The 21,281-nt window shown below is 45.5% G+C and overlaps 1 protein-coding gene across 1 annotated transcript in view; it reads right to left on the reverse strand.

Moving 5' to 3' along the window:
• Window positions 1-21,281, reverse strand: part of GEFmeso (Guanine nucleotide exchange factor in mesoderm) — a 204,301-nt gene that overhangs the window by 46,707 nt on the left and 136,313 nt on the right. Inside the window, exons 11-12 of the mRNA XM_075700746.1 lie at window positions 17,768-17,891; window positions 134-259 (exon numbers count right to left, since the gene is read on the reverse strand). Of these exons, the coding sequence (XP_075556861.1) occupies window positions 134-259; window positions 17,768-17,891 (250 nt within the window). The remainder of the gene's footprint in view (window positions 1-133; window positions 260-17,767; window positions 17,892-21,281) is intronic.

The raw sequence follows: 21,281 nt of genomic DNA on the forward strand, positions 1-21,281 counted from the left end.
TATCACCGTAGCTGCCCCTACTGTGCAACCACCAAACTTTCAACTCCTCTGCAGACACTAGCACCAAAGTTCCCTTTCTAAGAAACTCCATGGCTGGACGGCTGGAGCCATTCAGGCAGTGGAAGAATCTCACCTCGTGATAGCTGCAGAGCTCTGTGCAGACTGCTCTCCGACTTGCGTCGGTCGTATCTGCGTCTCTTCAAGTACTCCGGTGCCCCAAGCGTCTTCTTTATTGATCCTCTCTCACACAGCAGGCCTCCTGCATGGCAGCCAACGTCAAGAACGCAGCAGCAAGTGTGGCATAAAGGGAGTACATATGTCAGCCAATCGGTGTTGTTTTAGAGTGTGCGCACACATGTAGGTCTCTGCTCGGAAGCCATCTCCTAGCATGCATGCGCTTCTGTGTTCCACTGCTGCTGCACTGCCTCTTTGCCCACTCAAGGCAGTGTGTGCAGATATACACACTGAGCAAAGACCGTTCCTCAGTCCGGACATGGAGCCAGTCATTATGTGCAGACAAAATGTTTGTCTGTGAAGCTTGCTCAGCGCTAAGTGCTCGTACTACCCTGACGACATGTCCCAATCACATTTCTTTACGAAGCTGCAACCGTTCTTTGTGCTTTACACGTGCATTTGTGCATGAACTTTTTTTTGTTTCTTGTCTTCTTTTCCTGCACTTTTTTACTCAAACCATGGTTAGGTAAAGCCCCTCAATCTCCCAAAGTAGCGCCAACCACTTCCCTCCTCCTCTGCTCGGCGCGGCCTCGATAGTGGGGCCGCCGGTGCTGGGCCTGCCGTAGCAGACGACGGCTACTACGCTACGGGAGGAAATTCACGGAAAAGTTTGCTCGAGCCCTACAGAGCAGTTTTTTCAATCGGGATCCTGCTTCGTCATACACTAACTGGCCTTAAGAATGTCGTGTTGGAATTGCGGAAGAAATAGAGAAAAGAACCATTATTCAAGCCGTATTTAAGGCGTAAAGCGCGCGCACGTTGAGAGTTCGTGTTGCTGAAACACGATGCAAGCACGCGGTGGGCTCAAACACGCGCGTAATTACCAAAGTTTCAGGTTCTGACAGCGCGAAAGTACATGTTTGTGGTTTCGTAGGTTCATTTACGTACCTGCAGGATACTTTTGTTCGGCCGGCGCGTGAGAGATTCCGACTGCCTGCGATCAGCAATGCCTGGCAACAGGGCCACTTTTTTCATTGCGGGGTGCTTTGGTAATCGTGATGATAGATCGTTTTCTTTTACAAGTACTGCTCCAGGAGGGCACATGTAACAGCTAACGGAGGCCTCTGATGAGCACGTGACATTACAATAAAGCATGCGGCGCAGGGAGTGTTCGCATGCGAAATTGGCTGTCCGCTGTCGCAGACAGCCAGTCTTATACCCCCTTGGCATTCACAGGCTTCGGCAAGCCCCATCCAGCCTTGGTTCTAGCTTTGGTGTTCCCGTTGCCACTTTGGTGCCCTGGAGGCGCCGTCAATAATACGATATAATTACATGTTGTTACAACTAGTAAATAAAATCTATTGAAGAAATACAATCGTGCCGAGGCGCCAACTTCTAAAGCAGCGCGCCCGCACAAGAATTATGAAACGCCAACGAGGAATTTACCGGCCCACGTACAACTCTACGGTCAAAGTACATGTTAAACACCCCTTGGCGACCTAGATAAAGTTATCCGGAGCCATCCACTACGACCTCCATCATAGCTTCAGTAGTCGCTTCGTAACTTTAAAAACGTTAGTCACCACAAACCAAATCAATACAGGCGGGCGTACATTCGAATAAGCTAAAAGACTGCATCCATAAGTCATAGTGAGCCTTGCAAAAGCGTTGAGAATGTGCTAACTTCTGATGCACCTCAAAACACACCCTGTATAAAGTCGCTTTTGTGTCACAGGCCAGCTGCAGGTGCATGCACTTTCACCGGAAGACGAAACTACATGAAACAAAGATAGCACATTCGAAAAAAAAAAGACACCTTCAACGCGCTAAAAACCACGCAGAGCATGAAAACATACATTTTTTCGAAGTGGAAGGCGTGACCTAGGCTCAAAAAAAGACGTTGCGAGGAGCCGAGACAATTACTTCACAAAGCCGTGCGTTCTTTGGAACTTCCTCGAAAACAGCGTGCCCGATCCTGTGAATCTACACTTTTCTTCTTTTTGCATTGCACCAGAGGAGGAGGGTGAGCGGGGTGGCGGAAAGATCTAAGAATGGCACTACTTTTTGAAAATTGAGGGGCTTAATGGTTAGGGCTCCCTTATCAGAACGGTTCCCTCATTTCATTTCATTTTATTACCCTCAAGTGCATACACATTACAGAGGGGAGTGGTACATAACATATAGAGATAATTAACAAACACAATCAAGATTAACTAAACAAAAGCCAATACAGAAAGCCAACTACAAGAGCAAAATAAAGAACCAAATACATGTTAAAGTAGAAGCAAGTGACAAAAGAATAAAGGGTGATAAGCAACAATGACACACAGTGATAACCATGATAAAGAACTCAAGGCACTGATAACTGCCTACAAAAAAAAAAGAAGATGATGAAGAAAGAAAGAAAGAAAGAACAAAATTTTTTTTTAATGGGGGATCGGCATCAAGATATCACACGAGAGATAAACGAAATGAGCTGTGATCTGGTATTAATGCTACAATGGGCAGAAAGCGTACTCTATCGATGATTGGGGTAGAAAAGAATGAAAAAGGGCATTGGTTTTACAACTGATGATGTTTACTATGTAAGAACGGTTGATGCGGGACGAGCAATAAGATAGTTGTGAAATGAAAGCAAGCTTCAATTGGTCATGATGATAAATTTTGTGGGAAAGGCTAGGGCAAGATACCTTCCTACGAAGCTCAAGAGATGGCAATGATAGCATTGGTTTCATTGAAGTCATGCTGCTAGTACGGTTATAATTGGAAAAAATTAAATGCACCAAATTATTCTGGACCACCTCGAGTGAGGATGTTAAGTTCGTGAAACTGTGGTCACAAATTGCAGAAGCGTATTCTATTTTTGTGATTCTGAAGTCTTGTTCCTTTGCCCGGCTATTCATCATCATCTTTGTCTTCTGCATATTCATCTTCAACCCAACTCTTACACTCTCTCTGTTAAGGTCCTCAACCATTTGTTGTAACTTGTCTGCATTGTTGCTGAATAGAACAATGTCACCGGCAAACCAAAGGTTCTTGAGATATTCGCCATCGATCCTTACTCCTAAGCCTTCCCAGTTTAATAGCTTGAATACTTCTTCCACGCACACAGTGAATAGCATTGGAGAGATTGTGTTTCCCTGTCTGAACCCTTTCTTTTTAGGTACCTTCCTCTTTTTTTTGCATAGAATTAAGGCAGCTGTAGAGCCTTTGTAGATATTTTCCAAGGTATTTATGTAAGCGGTCTGTGCTCTTTGATTACATAATGTCTCTATGACTGCTGGTATCTCTACTGAATCAAATGCCTTTTCGTAATCTATGAAAGCCATATAGGCAGGCTTACTGTACTCTGCAGATTTCTCGATAACCTGATTAATGACATGGATGCGACCTATTGTAGAGTATCCCTTCCTGAAGCCAGCCTGTTCCCTTGGTTGACTAAAGTCCAGTGTTGCCCTTATTCCATTGGAGATTATTTTGGTAAATATTTTATATCCTAATCCACAAAAAGGGACACATTAAAGAATTGAAAAGTTATAGGCCCATTAGCTTACTCCCAAGCTAATGGGCCTATAACTTTTCAATTCTTTAATGTGTCCCTTTTTGTGGATTAGTAGTAGTATAATGTTTGAATTCTTCCAGTTTTCTAGGACCATTGCAGTCGATAGACACTTCGTATAAAGAGCCGCCAGTTTTCCAAGCATTATGTCTCCTCCATCTTTGATTAAATTGACTGTTATTCCATCTTCCCCTGTCGCACTTCCTCGTTTCGTGTCTTGCAAGGCCCTTCTGACCTCATCGCTATTTATAGGAGGAGTTTCGGTATCCTGTTCATTACTGTTTCTAATGGAGGTATCCTGACTCCTCTGGGTATTGTACAGGCCAGTATAGAATTCTTCTGCTTCTTTTTCTATATCTTCGAGATTGCTGATGACATTACCCTGATTATCTCTCAGTGCATACATCTTGGTTTGTCCTATGCCAAGTTTCTCCCTCACTGATTTCAGGCTGCATCCATTCTTGACGGCTTCTTCAGTCTTTTTCACATTATAGTTACGAATATCACTCATTTTCACCTTGTTGATGAGTTTTGACAGTTCCGTGAATTCTGCTTTATCTCTTGAGTTGGACACTTTCATTATTTGTCGCTTCTTTATTAGGTTTTTTGTTACTTGGGAGAGCTTGCCTACTGGTTGCCTTGGTGCCTTGCCTCCCACTTCAGTTGCTGCCTCTAAAGCAAGCCTAGTTACGGTTTCATTCATTACCTCTTTGTCATCATCATAATTTGCAAGTACTAGCCTAATTTCGTCTGCTTTTACCCTTACTGCCTCTAAGTTAACCTGTTTTTTCTTGACCGATTTTACTCTTTCTCTGGTCGAACTGAGGTAAATTCTAGCCTTCACTAACCTATGATCACAGCATTTTACCCTACCTATCACTTCTACATCTGCACTATGCTGGGATCGGCAATAAGTATGTAATCAATTTCATTTCTTGTTTCACCATTAGGGCTTTTCCAGGTCCACTTCCTGTTGCTACGCTTCCTGAAAAAGGTGTTCATTATTTGAAGCTTATTCCTTTCTGCGAATTCTACCAGTATCTTTCCTCTAGCGTTCCTAGAATCGATGCCGTAGTTGCCGATTGCTTGTTCACCAGCCTGCTTTTTCCCAACTTTTGCACTGAAGTAGCCCATTACTACAGTGTGCTGAGTTTGCACTTTTTTCATCGCTAATTCAATATCTTCATAAAACTGATCTACTTCCTCATCGTCGTGACTGGATGTTGGAACGTAGGTTTGCACTACCTTTAATCTATACCTCTTATTAAGTTTGATTAAGACTACAGCTACCCTCTCATTAATGCTGTAGAATTTGTTAATGTTGCCCGCTATGTCCTTATGGATTAGGAATCCTACCCCGCATTGCTTCTTATCTAGGAGACCTCTATAGCAGAGGACCTGTCCATTATTCAGCAATGTATAAGCCTCACCAGTTCTAATCTCATTAAGGCCGATGATATCCTGAACAATGTCTGATAGTTCCTCAAAGAGTCCTGCTAAGCTAGCCTCACTCGAGAGGGTTCAGGTGTTATACATTGCAAGGGTAAGTTTCCATTGGCGGCCTGTCCGGACCCAGAGATTCTTAGCACCATCTGCTGCGTTACAGATCAGACCGCCGCCTTGGTCAGATGCTCCGCAGCTACTGAGGACTGAGGGCCATTTGGTAATTGAATGAGCCGTGTGGGAGGGGGTAGGCCGGATACTGCACCAGGGAGGCCAATTCCTGTTCTGGTGAGGGAGTGTCTTGTTGAAGCTTAGTGGGCGTTCCTAATTAGGTTCTACCTGGATTAGTATAGCCCCACTCACTTTTGGTATTTTTTGCTAATGACAGGAGTCACTCCAAGCCTGCAGATGTTGTGCACTGGAGGAGGTGACTTTCAAGCGCACCATCGTAAAAAAAAAAAAAAAAAAGAAACCTCTTATAGCAGGATTTGAACAGGAAATTTGAACTTCCGACTATGGCAACCGAGCATTCGGCATAGCTCAGTCAGATAATCCCACAGGCGGTGAGGCTACCTTATCGCCGACAAGTACAGCCCCGAGGGCCCTACGTGCCTAAAAATTTCCTTGATTTGTCCGCAATAGATGCCTTTAGCTGATAGCGATCGCTAACTCAATATAGAACAGTCTCTAAACGGTTCTGGCCTTGTAGTTCCGGAGTCGCACATGCACAGTCGGCTGTGACGCCGGCTAGGTATAAGGCATCTCGGCCGCCTTTGACAGCGCTTAGAACGTGGAGCTCATAATGCGCTACTCTCATTTAAAAATGATAATAACAGAAATAATGTTTACTATGTGCTCGCTTTGACCACAAAAGGGGCACAGAACAAGGACCGCGCAAAGAGCGATGGAACGAGGATTGCAAGGCATAACATTAAGAGACAGAAAGAGAGAGGTTTGGATCAGAGAGCAAACGGGTATAGACGATATTCTAATTGACATCAAGGGAAAAAAACGGAGCTGGCCAGGTCATGTAATGCACAAGTTAGATAACCGTTGGACCATTAAGGTTACAGAATGGGTACCAAGAGAAGGGAAACGCAATTGAGGACGACAGAAGACTAAGTGGAGCGTTGAAATTAGGAAATTCGCGAGCGCTAGTTCGAATCGGTTGGCGCAGGACAGGGGTAATGGGAAATCGCAGGGAGAGGTCTTCGTCCTGCAGTGGACATAAAACAGGCTGCTGCTGCTGCTGCTGCTGATGATGATGATGACTGTCTTGCACATAGTCAGTTTAACAGAAACAGGTGCTTCGAAAAGTTCCAGCACAAGCAAACAAGCATGCAACAGCTGTTGTTAATTATGTGATCGATACGATGCTTCAAGCTAAAATCATTAGTTATATCGAGACCTAGGTAAGTATTTGTAAGAGGTAACAGGATCTAAAGGAATATTACTTATTTCATAGCAAGCAGGAGTAGTGAGATTAATGCATAATACTCGCATAACTTTACATTTTTTAACATTTAAGTCCATGGCCCACATATTACATTATTTAACTATACTATTTAGGGCAATTTCTAATGCAGAAACATCGGTAGGGTCAGCTGTTTCACGATTACGCAGTCATCTGCAAATAAGTGAGTAGCGGAAGTCACGCAGTTAGGGAGGTCATTAACATAAACTAAGAAGCGAAGAGAGCCCAAAATGGACCCCTGTGGTACACATGACGCGAGAGCTGTTAACAATGAAGTGTTATTGTTAGCGAACACGTACTGCAACTGTCTTTTAAGAAAAAATTCAATACAGCTGAGAAGACTTACCTCAATATTGGGGTACCTGAGTTTAAGAAGAAGGCAATGGTTAATTTTTTCAAATGCTTTAGAGAAATCTAGGAAGATGCAATCAGCTACAGAACGATTGTCAATAAGAGTGAGCATGGAGCAAGTAAAACACATTAACTGAGTCTAGCAAGAGTACGACTTCCTACAACCATGTTGTGTCGAATTAAAGAAAGAGTTCGAATCAAGGAAGCTACCAAGGTGTGAGCAGATAACAGGTTCAAGAATTTTGCAAGGTATGTTGGTACGAGAAATGGGGCAATACTTAAGGGCGATTGCTTATTACCTGATTTATAAAGTGGAATCACATTCGCCAACTTCCCATGCTCGGGCAGAATACCAATAATTAATGATTGTAGAAATATTTTAGTAAGAAAAATAGAGGAATACTGTACATCTTTTTTTTTTTTTTGAGGAATCTTACATTTCTACAATCAACACCAGAGGAACATGAGGGTTTCAGTGTGTCAATGAGCTTTAGAATCCTGGCCACACCTATTACTATTGGCTGCATACTGACGAATTGGGAGAACGGATATGATGGCAATGAAACATTGCTTGTGGAATACACACGTAGTTCAAAATAGATGAACACTCTTAACTAGGCACAGGTTAGCAGTTCTGGTCGACTAAAAAAATCTGCATGTTGCTGTAGGTATTAGCTATGATGTTCCAAAATTTCCTAGGGTTACTGATAAGCATGGAAGGGAGTGTGTTTTTCAGGAAATAAGATTTTGCACAAGCGACAGCTTGACTATAGGTGTTAGATGAGATAGTGTATGCATGCCAATGTTGCTCGGTTTGCAGCAATTTGGCGGCCTGAAATAAGCGCTTTTTGCTGTTAGAAAACCAATCTAAATATAGTTAAACCTCGATATAATGAAGTCTGTAAAATCGGCAATTTGCTTTGTTATAATGAAATTTCATTGCATTGAAATTCAAAATTTTATGGAAATAAGTACAATCACCGATCAATTTTTCTTATAAGCAAAGGGACGACAAAATTTTCAGAATTATTGGGCCATCGAAAAACGCAAAGTTTAATGAGAAAACAATTAATTTTGATGAATTTGGTAGTCCGCGACAAATGATACGGTCTCATGCCACATTGACGATATTGTTACGTTTGGCTGAAGCCGAATACTATTTTAGGGAAGCTAACGGAGGCCAAAATGGCGACGTTATATCAAGCCGGCACACACGTCGTCTTCGTCCTCCTCAGTGCAGCCACACTGTGGCGGCTGTTCTGTAGCATCACCCCCGGCTATAGAAGCACCGTCCCGGTGTTTAACCTACGCACCCATGGTGAAAGGTGTGTGGTATGGTTCTAGTCTCGCCCCGTGAACGATGTCACTTGCAGCTGATGATGATGCTGAGAGGTCGGCGGGGATGATTTTATACGTCACATCGGTCACTTGTCGCACCACACGGTAAGGGCCATAGTAGCGCGACAGCAGCTTTTCGGAAAGGCCCACACGTCGAATGGCTGACCAGAGAAGAACCAGAGAACCCGGAGAAAAGTGCACGTCGCGATGGTGGCAATTACAGAGGCGTCTCTGATGCTCCTGCGAGGCCTCGAGACGGGTGCAGGCTAGCTGGCGTGCGTGGTCAACGTGTACGATCGCGTCGCGAGCGTATTCGGTGGCTGAACGTGTGGCCGAGGGCAGCAAAGTGTCCAAGGGCAATGCGGGTTCTCGGCCATGTAGGAGGTAGAATGGTGAATAGCCGGCGGTGTCGTGACGCGATGAGTTATACGCGAACGTCACATATGGCAAGTGAAGATCCCAGTCGTGGTGGTCGGTCGCAACGTACTTCGAAAGCATGTCGGTGATGGTCCGGTTGAGGCGCTCCGTGAGGCCGTTGGTCTGTGGGTGGTAGGACGTGCTGAAATTGTGCTTTGTCGAGCAGGAGCGGAGGATGTCCTCAACGAGTGCCAACAGAAAGCTGCGGCCACGGTCAGTGAGTAATTGGCGCGGAGCACCGTGCACTAAAATGATGTCATACAGAAGAAAGTCGGCAACGTCAGTAGCACAACTTGTCGGGAGGGCTCTGGTGATTGCATACCGCATAGCATAATCAGTAGCGATGGCGACCCATCTATTTCCGGAGCCTGAGAGAGGAAATGGTCCAAGAAGGTCTAGACCAATACGGAAAAAGGGTTCGGGTGGGATATCGATTGGCTGGAGACATCCAGCTGGAGGTGTGGAGGGCTTCTTCCGGCGCTGACAGGGCTCACAAGCGGCAACGTAGCGCTGCACGCAGCGGGCGAGACCCGGCCAAAAGAATCAACGGCGTACACGTTCGTATGTGCGCGAGACGCCCAAGTGTCCAGCCAAGGGAGCGTCGTGAAGTTACTGGAGGACAGTCGAATGCAGATGCGATGGAATGGCGAGCAGAAGGTCAAGGTCGTGTGGATCAAAATTGCGGCAGTATAATGCCCCATCCTTGAGAAACATCCAGAGAGAGGTGTCGCCAGGAGTTGCCTCCAGACGATCGATGAGGGCTCGTAATGAAGGATCGGGGCGTTGCTCGTTGCCGATTTGAAGCAACTGGGACACAGAGAAAACGCAAGCAATGGCGTCCGCATCAGCCAATTCATCGACGGGGTAGCGGGACAAACAATCGGCATCCTGGTGCAAGTGTCCCGTCTTATATACCACGGAGAAGGTATATTCTTGCAGGCATAACGCCTAGCGAGCGAGTCGTCCCGTGGGGTCCTTGAGCCAGGATAGCCAGCAGAGAGCGTGGTGATCAGTGATGACACAGAAGGGGCGTCCGTACAAGTATGAACGAAACTTTGCAACAGCCCACACAAGAGCGAGGCACTTGCGCTCTGTGATTGAATAATTGTGCTCAGTGGGTGATAGAAGTCGGCTGGCATAGGCTATAACGCGATCATGTCCACGCTGGCATTGTGCTAACACTGCTCCTATGCCGTGACCGTTGGCATCAGTGCGAACTTCCATTGAGGCAGATAGGTCAAACAAAGTGGGCCAAAATTGGAGGCGTGGTAAGGAGAGTAGTCAGCTGCGAAAAAGATGCGGCATGGTCAGGACCCCAAGAAAAAGGGGCATCTTTCTTTAAGAGGTCGGTAAGGGGACATGCGATGGTCGCAAAATCCTTCACAAAGCGTCGGAAGTAAGAGCACAGCCCTACGAAGCTACGAACGACCTTGGTAGACTTGGGAACAGGAAAATTCATAACGGCACGAATTTCGTCCGGATCGGGTCGCACGCCTCTGGCGTCCACGAGGTGTCCAAGAACGGCGATTTGGCGGCGAGCGAAGTGACATTTTGATGAGTTCAACTGGAGGCCGGCACGGTGGAACACGTCAAGAATCGCTGAAAGACGGTCTAGATGCATGTTGAATGTGGGCGAATAAACGATGACGTCGTCCAGATAGCATAAACAGGTGGACCGCTTGAACCCCTGACTCAAAGAGTCCATCATTCGTTCGAAGGTGGCGGGTGCGTTACAGAGACCAAAAGGCATCACCTTGAACTGATAAAGGTCGTCAGGGGTAACAAATGCAGTCTTCTCTCGGTCCATGTCATCGACGAATATCTGCCAGTAGCCGGACCGTAAGTCGATAGAAGAAAAATAGGTGGCACCGTACAGGCAGTCTAGAGCGTCATCAATACGTGGCAAAGGGTACACGTCCTTTTTTGTGATTTTGTTCAGGTGGCGCTAATCTACACAAAAGCGCCACGTTCCATCCTTCTTCTTGACAAGTACCACGGGAGACGCCCAGGGACTACAGGAAGGCTCGATAATGTCTTTTTCAAGCATCTTTTTGACTTCCTGTTGGATAACAGCTGGTTCCGACGCAGAAACACGATATGGACGTCGGTGAATAGGGTTCGCATCACCAGTATTTATGTAATGGGTCACGACGGACGTTTGACCTAAGGGTCGATTGCCAAGTCAAAAATGTCGCGATACCCTTCAAGAATGCGGCAAAGAGCTGCAGATTGAGCAGGTGTAAGGTCAGAGGAAACCATCTTCTCAATGTCGACGTCAGTACCATGCGATGACGTCACGGTATGGGCTGGGCTGTAACGATCTTCCACATTGAATGGCTCGACATCATCATCCTGCAAAGCGCTAATTATAGCCAAGGAGATCCCCTGAGGCAGAACTTGCACGGTTAGTGCAAAATTGACAAGGGGAACGGAGGTGCAGTTGCCAGTAATTTTCAGCACAATGTGCGGCACGGTAACACCATGTGTAAGCATAACGGCTGGAATTGGTGCGGCCACGTAATTGCCGTCAGGTACAGCTGGTGAGGACAACAAGTCGACGTGTGTAACAGAGTGGGGCGGTATGCGAATGAAATCCATGCAGCTCAAATGGCTTGGAGGCGGGTCCACAGGGTCGGCAAGAAGAGGCAAGTCAAGGTGAACTGAGCCGGCCGAACAGTCAATGAGGGCAGAATGATTGGCAAGAAAATCCAGACCGAGAATAAGTTCGTGAGGACAATGCTCGATGACGGTGAAGACAACGACGGTGTGTCTCTCAGCAATGGTGAGTCGGGCAGAACACCTGCCAACAATAGCGACAGTCCCTTCGTCGGCGACTTGTAGAACTCAGTTCGGGGCAGGCATCAGAACTTTCTTGAGCCGACGGTGAAGAGCAGCACTCATAATTGACACATGCGCCCCAGTGTCAATCAACGCGCACACAGGAACATTGTCGACGAGAACGTCCAAAAGATTCTTGTTCATGGGTAAGGTGAAGCGAGGATTTCGTGCCAATGTTGTCATTGCAGCTTCACCTCCAGAAGCTGCACTGTCTAGTTTTCCGGTCAGGGGTGCGGCGAGTAGGTCGGAGAAGGAGCACTGCGTGACGGGGGCGAGCGAGATTGGTGGCGGGAGGGAGAAGGCGAGCGGGAGTAGCGGGGTCGTGTCAAAGGTGTCGCAGGGTCAGATGATGGGCAGGCATAGAAGGAGCGAAGGAAAAGGACGCGCTAGAGGGGCGAGGGTGGTAATCAGGAGAATAGCGCGTCAGAGAAGTCCAGCGGCTGCGGCAGTGGCGAGCGACATGTCCAATGCGTCGGCAGTTAAAACAGATCGGCTTGTCGCCACGGTTCGCCATTCGGAGGGTTTGCGCTATCCATAAAAGGAGTAAGAAGAGCGGGGTGGTGACGTGCGGGGAGAAAGAGGTTCCGAGCGTACGGAACGAATGGATTGCAGGCCGACGTTGGACAACTCTTGACGGACGACGGCCTGGATCAAGGAGATTGTCACCGGAGAATGATCAGGTAACGGGAATGAAGGGGCCGCCAGTTGTGCCGCTTCGACGTCACAACGAATGATGCGGGTCAAGTTGTCACATCGCGACGGCTGGTGGAAGAGGTCGTCACAGGATCACGTAGCAGCTGTGTTGGGAAGATGTGCTGGGATACCCGGCGGCTTTTAGCATGCTCAAGACGGCGGCACTCCTTGAGGATCGCATCGATGCTGGTGACGTTCGTAAACACCGGTAAATTGAAGGCGTCGTCAGCAATGCCTTTGAGGACGTGATTAACCTTATCGTCCTCAGACATGTTCGGGTCAGCCTTGGCACAAAGGGCCAAGACGTCGAGAATGTACGACACGTAGGACTCGGTCGACGTCTGTACACATGTGGCAAGGACTTTTTTGGCACTGACTTGTCGACCAAACGGATTGCCAAAAAGGTCGTGGAGCTTGTCTTTGAAGAGATCCCAGCTCGAGATCTCCTCTTCGTGAGTCTGGAACCACGCCAGTGGAGCTCCGTCGAGGTAGAAAAGAACGTTGGCAAGCATAATAGTCGGATCCCACCTGTGATTGGTGTTGACACGTTCGTATAAGCGGATCTAGTCGTCAACATCAGGACTGCCGACTCCGTTGAAAACACCAGGATCCCGAGGTGGGGAAACGGCGACGTAGGTCGCGGCTGCAGGCGGAGACGTTTGCGTAGATGAAGTGCCACCAGCAGGAGCCGAAGTTGCATTGTCGCCATTGCGACCGCTGCGAAGCTCCATGACGGGTACGGGGAACGTCCACCTCAACCAAATAATGTTACGTGTAGCTGAAGCCGAATACTATTTCAGGGAAGCTAACGGGGGCCAAAATGGCGACGCTATATTAAGCCGGCACACACGTCGTCTCCGTCCTCCTCAGTGCAGCCACACTGTGGCGGCTGTTCCGTAGCAATATGTTCACATCGGCATTATGGATTAAGTGAAGCCAGCTACGCTTTCGCGTGCACTCCGCCCCGCAGCTGATGGTGTCGCCCGCACTGGGACGATACTGTCATGAAAAGCGCCGGAAGTGGGAAGTGAATGCTTCGTCTGCCTCTTGCTTCAATGGGTCACAGAAACTCGAGATTATGCAATCTCCAATGCTATACATGCAAGAAGAAAGCTTGCACGATGACACGCTCTCTCGGCATGTGCACTCTTTGCACACGTGGCAAATTACCTCTAAAGCAGGGTACGCAGCTGCGTATGCGTTCAGCCATGCTTACAGCCATGGACGGCCACAGCTGAGACGCGTGCCAGAAATTGAAATGTGTGTAAACTTACCCCTAACTCCCAACCCCGAACCCTGGCCTCTCGTGTGCGCTTGATCACGCTATTGCAATCTCGCCCCTTCCCCCTTTCCCTTTGCTCACACGGGAAGGCAGCACTCGTGAAGCCACCATCTTTCTTGTCTCACCCTCACACACTTTCACTCCCACTTAAAGCATACAGTGTGTGGGGTGCGATAGGACCTTATTGCACTTAGACTTTATACGGAACATGATGTAGCCACCTCCGCGGTGGCTCTTGTCGCGCGGCACCTGATTTGATAGGTGCGCTTGCAAGCAGCTGCTCGTAATTCAGTCATTTGACCATGTGCGTCCGCTGAAATTTCAATTTATTTGACAGTTGAATTGGGTGTCTGCAGCAGCTCTGCATATGCAGGAAACCCGCGGAGATGACACAGCGCATGCACGCACAGTAGGCAGGAGCGCACACGGCCTCTTGCGTGCGTGTGCCCCTTATCAAAAGCTGAAGAGCGTACGATGCGGGCTCTGCAGGCTTTGTGGGATATTCTCGCGTGTTCTCGCATGTCCACGAGAGCGCATTTTTCGATATGCTCCTTGCCGAAGATATGACTCCGGCTTGTGCTATGACTTAATGGCAGCTGATACAGTAAACTGTCAGTTGTACGAACGTTGGTTTATCGAATATTTAAGAATAACAAACTTTTAAATATCCCCAGCAGTTTTCTGATAGATTCTATGCAAAAATGTTTCACTTAAACGAATTTCGGAACAATCTATATTTCAGTTTAACGAACTCGCTCAGAGGACCAAGGCTTGCACTGTACTGCAGGTGCAACCGATGCCCGCCCTCATCAAACAGCCACTCCAGCGGCAATGCAACGTCGCTGGCACTACAGCGCCCCTGGGGCAAAGCGGCAGCGTGGAAAACGAACAGTAACGAGGCATGGCCTCCGAGGTCGCACGCACAAAACGAGCAAGCATGTAGTCTCGGAGGCCATGAAAAAAGTAACATCGCTGGTGATTACAACGCCGCCAGAGCGAAGCGGCGATCTGTCACACCACAAACCACGTGGTGTGTGTTTTTTTTTCCGACAGGCTAGTCGTGGCATGGTAGTCATCTCTTTCTTTCCAATCTCGTCGGTTCCGCGTGTGCACACAAACGAACCACGTGGTGTGTTTTTCATTGATATGTACAAATTCCATTTCACACATTTCTAACACTATGGATGCCATGCGTTTTGCTCCATGAATTGCACTTCAAACTTTTGACTCTGCATGCCATGTCTTATGTTGGTCTAGCGAATATTCAGTTTAATGAACTTTCAGTTAAGTGAACTATTTCCTTTGGTCCCTTGAAGTTCACTCAAGTGAGAGTTCACTGTATTGGCTACACAGTCTCAGAAGCTGGCTTATGATGGCGGTGAGCATCACACTACTGGCACCTGCATGTGCAAGCCAGCAATCCCCTTCACAACTTTTCTGTCCAGCCAGCTATTTCCGTTTTGTGTGCTCACACTTCACTACATATGCACTACCTCGCATGCTGGGTGCATGAGTGGTTGCGGACACCCAACTAAAACTGTCTCAGCATACCGTCGCGGTGGAAGTGAAATTTCGTTATATTGAAATCGCATGCAAACACATTTCGTTATATTGAGGTTCTAAATACATAGTATTCTATGGACAAGAGGTTATGAAAAGTAAAATACTTCATTATATTGAGAATTTCATTACATTGACATTCGTGATATTGACGTTTAACTGTATGAGTTAAACAATGGTGCGTGTATTTGTTGGTATTGTTTTGGGTGAAATGTAGGCTTTTCTAAGATTTAAAATTACCGTATTTAATCTAACGCACACTTTATGTCCAACAGAACGGGTCCGAAAATTATGTGCACGTTAGAATCAAGTACGACTCTAAATCTGCGTTACCATATCCCCATCAGCATTTCAAAATGGCCCCTCGTACGCACTTCGAGCCTAGCTGCCATAGCTTTCTCCATGTGCTGTAGTATGTGTGCTTAGGCAATGCTTCCTCTGGCTTAGGTTGGTGCACCATCTGTCTTCCCGTTTTCTGCGTTTGATCTATCAGCATGGAAGTGCTGACAGCAAAGACATGCAGAGATCATCACAATGTCGCAATTAAAAGGAAAGCGATCACGTGTGCGGAGACGGACGGAAATCGGGTCGCATCATGGGCGTTCAGAGTTCCCAAACTTGTGTGCGGGACTGGTGCAAACAGGAGAGGCGTTCTACACCGGCAGCTGCTACGTACGACGTGGCCGCGTGGCCCCCTTTTTGAAAGCGATCTGCTACAGAGACAAGAGTCGACGCATCTAGGTGGACCGCACTGTGTTCTCGTCGCTTAGTTCGTGTCGAAGCGAGAGGCCGCACAAAGGTCAATTCCCTTGCTCCTGCTAATTCACTTCCTCACTCCAGCATTTAAAGAGTTTCCGCAATCATTGAGTAAGATGTGTTCATGTTTGCTTGTGTGAGCATGACACCATGCTTGTTAATTTAGTTAGTAAGCGAATTTTTAAAAGTTTATATGGCCGATAAAACCACTATCCTTACTTTTCGTACAGCTGTCTACTAATTTGCTATCATAATCAATGCTTTGGCGAAACTGCGACTTTTTTTATTTATCGCAACTTTAGTGCAGTGGGAGTAAATCTTACTTTTTTCCAATTGAGAGAAAGTTATATTTCTGTATGAAAGAATGAGGTACGCAGTACTCTAAAGCACTTTTCTTTTTTTTAGGTCACGGCAAATTGGTGCATGTTACAATTGAGGGTGCGTTAGAATCGAGTAAGTACAATAGGTTTTCAAACAGGTCCCAGTTCGCTTGGACAGAACGATATTTAGAACCACCAAGATAGTTATCAAGAAAAAGTAAAAGTTCACTATTGATCCTTTCAAAGTTTGCCTTATTGTAGTAAAATATAACCTTTTGTTTTTTCATGGCTGAGGGTGTAATAAAGCATAGATCAAATTGAAGTAAAGAGTGATTGTCAAGTTGAAGCATGAAAGTTATCGCGCCTACCATATCGGAGTTAGCGGTCAGAATTAGGTCAAGGTTTGCAGAGCTGCCGACAATGTGTGTGGGATCATCAACAATTTGAATAAAATTGTAAAGAGAGCAAATATCAAGAATGCTTGGAAATGCGAAGAATATGGTGTGCAACATAGTGGTGCAGATGTCCAGTTTTATTGTTGGATAATTAAAGTCACTAGAAGAGTTACTGGGGATGATGGGTATCGAATCAGGGCAGACTTAATTGCATCATGCAGTTCATTGACGAACAAGATATCTGCATAAGATGAAAGGTAACACACACCGATTATGTGTGTTTTATTCTTCAAAATGACACCCCACCAGAAAGATTTGATATTACATGCGACATTAATGCGGAACGATGTGAGACTGACAGAAACAGCGAGCAATGTTCATCCCCCTCATGTTGCCATCCCTGTCACAACGATAGATACTGAAAGGCTCGGTATGCGTAAAAATTTCACTGTCACCTACACGAGCATTTAACCATGTCTCAGTAAGTGCTACCAGGTCAGCATCGCAAGTGTTGATGGCTATGCTGACATTGTCTCTTTTGCCTAAAACACTCAAAATGTTATTGTTAAGGACAGATACAGGGCGTTGATAACCACTACCCCTCTCCAATTGTTAAGAAACGTGACGCGAGTGATTCAAACCCAAACTGTTTCCCACGGCGCATGCACCAGCAGTTTCGAATATAGCAAGCCGCACGCATGCTTTTGAGTTGAGAGACACGCTATCAGAAAAAGAAAAATGATGCAGCCGGGGAAACTCGCTAACTGTGTCTGTGTTGGGGTCATAAACATATTGCTTTTGACTGACAGCGAGATTATTGTAGCAAAACTTAAATATTGGCGATCGAGGCAAAAATTTTGCGAATGCAGTTAGCCGCTTGTGAGTGAGCCTGGTGGCTGCACAGTAGTCATTGGAAACTGAAATTTTGCTTCTTTTGAGCCTCACACGATGTGCGATCACACAATCCTTTCTTTTTAAATTCCGAAATTTCATTATTACAGGTCATTATTAGAGGTCAGGCCTTATCTTGAATAAAGAGGCCACCAAGATGGTACCGCTCGTATCATTTCGAGTCTAAATTCAGAACAAATATTTAAGGACGGTAAATTAAGCACTTTTTTTTTTAAATTCTTTCATGCATCTGGGGTGCAGGCAACCCATACATACTGTCGTTTTGGCCGAGCTCCAACACCAGTTGCTTGGCGTGACTGGGAATGACAGCGCTGAAGCTTTCAATGATGGCTCGCTTTAGCTGCAGGCACCATTCACGCTTCTGCTCGAGACTGCGAGCCTGCGTGCATGTGGAAACATAGTCAACATCATGAAATGCATCACGTGCAGAGCACTCGCTCACCTCCCCCATTTGACTGCTACTCCAAAGATAACTTGGTCAAGCCGCTGCCACTCCCAAGAATACTCTATTTGTATAGTCAGAAATGCACACTCCCTGCCTCTACAGATGCAAGTCGTGCAAAAAATAATGGACGGATGGATGGATGGATGTTATGAGTGCCCCCTTTGGAACGAGGCGGCGGGTTGCGCCACCAATCTCTTGCTATTATACTGCCTAATGTCCTACCTAAGTTAAACAATAAAAAATAAAAATAAATAAACACTATGAACTCCCACACCCCAATTTTCTGATCCCCTCTTGTTAACTGTGCTTTTGTATGTCTCCGTTTTTTTGTCGTTTCCCTACTTTTCGTCCACCAATTCTCCAATCGCCTCTTACTAATGCCTATTGCGGAATGTTTACTTTTCCATTGCTCCCGCTGAACCTAAGGGCTTCAAGGAGGCCAGTGGTGCCTAAATCGACCGCTGTGTAGAAGTCTTCACATTCCAATAAAACATGCTCCATAGTTTCCCTAGCTTTACCGTAGCAAGCACATGCTTCTTGTTCCTTCTTATATCTCGCTTCATAGGTACGTGTTCTAAGGCATCTCGATCTCGCTTCGAAAAGTAATGAGCTTCTCTTTGAGTTATCATAAATTGTTTCGTGCCTGATTTCGTTTTTTCCTCTTAAGTAGTTACTCATGGCAGGTTTCCTTACCATTGCCGCCAACCATGAGATTATTTCAGCCTCTCTGACTATTCGCTTAACCGTCTTTGTTGCTGTGTTGCCCACCCTACAGGCCGCATACTTGCTGGTAAGCTTCCTAGTTCTTTTCCTCCACATACTAGCTGCGCCATCTATGGAGAGGTCATCTAAACATACAAAAAGCTTTGAAGTAAAATTTCTGACTGCACGTTGAGCAAATGTCCCAAGTGCTCAGTCACGGTAGGGCAGCCATGGCAAACAAGTGTGGCAAGTCCATCCACACTTTGACAGATGCATAGATCTATTAATACTTGATGAATTATAAATTGACAGAAACCAACATAGGAGAACTAGTTTCTAGTAGCATGAAATGTCCACTGAACCAATACAGGAAAAAAAAAAACCCTCAGCAGGGGTTGTGTAGCAGTTAGAAAAAAATCCTGGCAGTCATAGGATTAAGAGGAAGCTTTAGCTCAGGAGCTCTTACTAAATACATGGCGACGGAGAAGTTGTTTCGCTTTTAATCCACTGCACCAAGTTTATGAAGTTTGTTGGATTTAAAAGCGAAACTGAAGGTCTACTGTAAAGATATTGAAAGTTGGGCAAGCTGGGAGCTAGGCATTATGAAACTGCATCGTGCACAATAAACGAGACACAAGGCAAAGCGCAAAACACAAGATGCTTGCGTGTTACCTTTGCACTGTGTCTTGTTTATTGTGCATGCTGCAGTTTCATAATGACGGTCTACTGTCTGTAAAATGTATGAAATTTTCTTCAGGCCATTGATATTTTTTGGAAATAATTGAAAATCTGAAAATCTAACAAAACTAAAACATCAAGCTTCCAAGCTCAGTAATTTAAAATAATGACATCACAGCTCTGTAAACTGCATCTATTGAGATATCTCAAGCAGACAATATTGATGTACTATACACCGATCTAATATATATATATATATATATATATATATATATTAAATAAGCATAACTCTATGGATCATCTTTTATGTTCTTGATTGCGAATGTTGAAAATCGTACATATTGAGATCTTATCAACAGGGTTCTACTGTGTGTGTGTGCGTGCGTGTGTGTGCGTATATATATATATATATATATATATATATATATATATATAATATAATATAATCCTGTTGATACGATCCCAATATGTACAATTTTCAACTGCCAACATTCGCAATCAAGAACATGAAAGATGATGCAATAGAGTTATGCTTATTTCTTACCGGTTCATACGTTCCTGGAAAACACAATCTTTTGGCACCAATGCATAATAGATAACTGAACTGGATCGTATGACAAGTTTTTCAGTCGCTAGATCCCATGGAAGCAAAGAAGTGCAAGACGTGCGTGATCGAAAAGAGTAGCTGCCTGCTGCAGCAGCTTCCCCACAAAAGTTGCCCGACCATTTCACATGAAAACATTGGTGCGCACACGAAGTCTCCTATTCCGGTACCAGCAAATCTCCTCCTGGGTTGTCACACACCACATTCAAAGCCATTGCTGCCAACTCTATTGTAATAGGCATCTTCACAACTTAATTTTGCCAAAGCCGTAGAAACGACAATGTGCGTCTCGGGCCTACTAGAGCCTCACCAGCTTAGCTTGCGTCAGCATCTCATGCTGCAATGCTTCGCATTATGTAGATGCCAACCACAGTTGAGTGTCAATTTTTTAGTGACTTCCAATCATACGTTTCTTTGGTTAGTATGTTTTGTCATGCATTTTTTCCTAAAATGTATAAACGACGTTCTACTGTACGCAGTTGAACCTACTTACTGTAACAATATTCAAGTGCCAAGAAAATCCCATAGTTATAACAAATTTAAAGAAGGGAATTGCGCTAAAAAAGACACGGACGAGTAAGGACATGGACGGGTCCATGTCCTTACTCGAAGGTGGGTAGCATGCAGGCGGGCATGGTGGCTCACGGTTGTTTTTCTTTTTCATCCTTTCTTTTTTTTGGTGAATTTCATGTTCTTTTGCCTTTCAGCACACAAACCCAGTGACCAAATTTATTCTTTATAACCCATAACACCACACGGGAGCATTGTAGTAAGAGGTTTATTTTGCCATAAAACACATACAAAAGTAGACAGCGCCTGGACATTGTTATTATATCTGATATACAGTAGAACGCTAATTCGATTTTTCACTTAATTCAACCTTGACCGAAGATCCCAGCTGGCGCCCATGCATTTATATGGGTCCAAACTTATTTAGATCCTAAAATTTACACCGGATGATTCTAACTTGACCAGTTGGCATGCGCACACCTGATTCCTATATGATGATCCCATTTGCGACCCATTTAGCGGCAGCATCTGTCTCAGCAGAGCATAGGGGACAGTGAATGCGTTGAACACACGTCGTCTCCTGTTGTAGAACATCCATTTTCAGCCTTCTCAGGAGGATTTTCAAGCAATAACCGTAGTTCACAATGTGTGATTATACTACTTATCAGATTCTAAAAGCACCTTTCTTTCTTTCTCTCTCTCTTTTTTTTAAAGACAATTGGGTCAAAAGTTGCCTGCATGGTACAATCGCATGTGCAGGCAAAAACCAAAACTGCCTTTGTAGCATTCCCATGCTTAACTAAACAAAACCTAAATTTTAAAAATTGTGC

This window comes from Dermacentor variabilis, chromosome 7 (assembly GCF_050947875.1).
Source record: "Dermacentor variabilis isolate Ectoservices chromosome 7, ASM5094787v1, whole genome shotgun sequence".
In the NCBI taxonomy this organism is placed as follows: Eukaryota; Metazoa; Arthropoda; class Arachnida; order Ixodida; family Ixodidae; genus Dermacentor; species Dermacentor variabilis.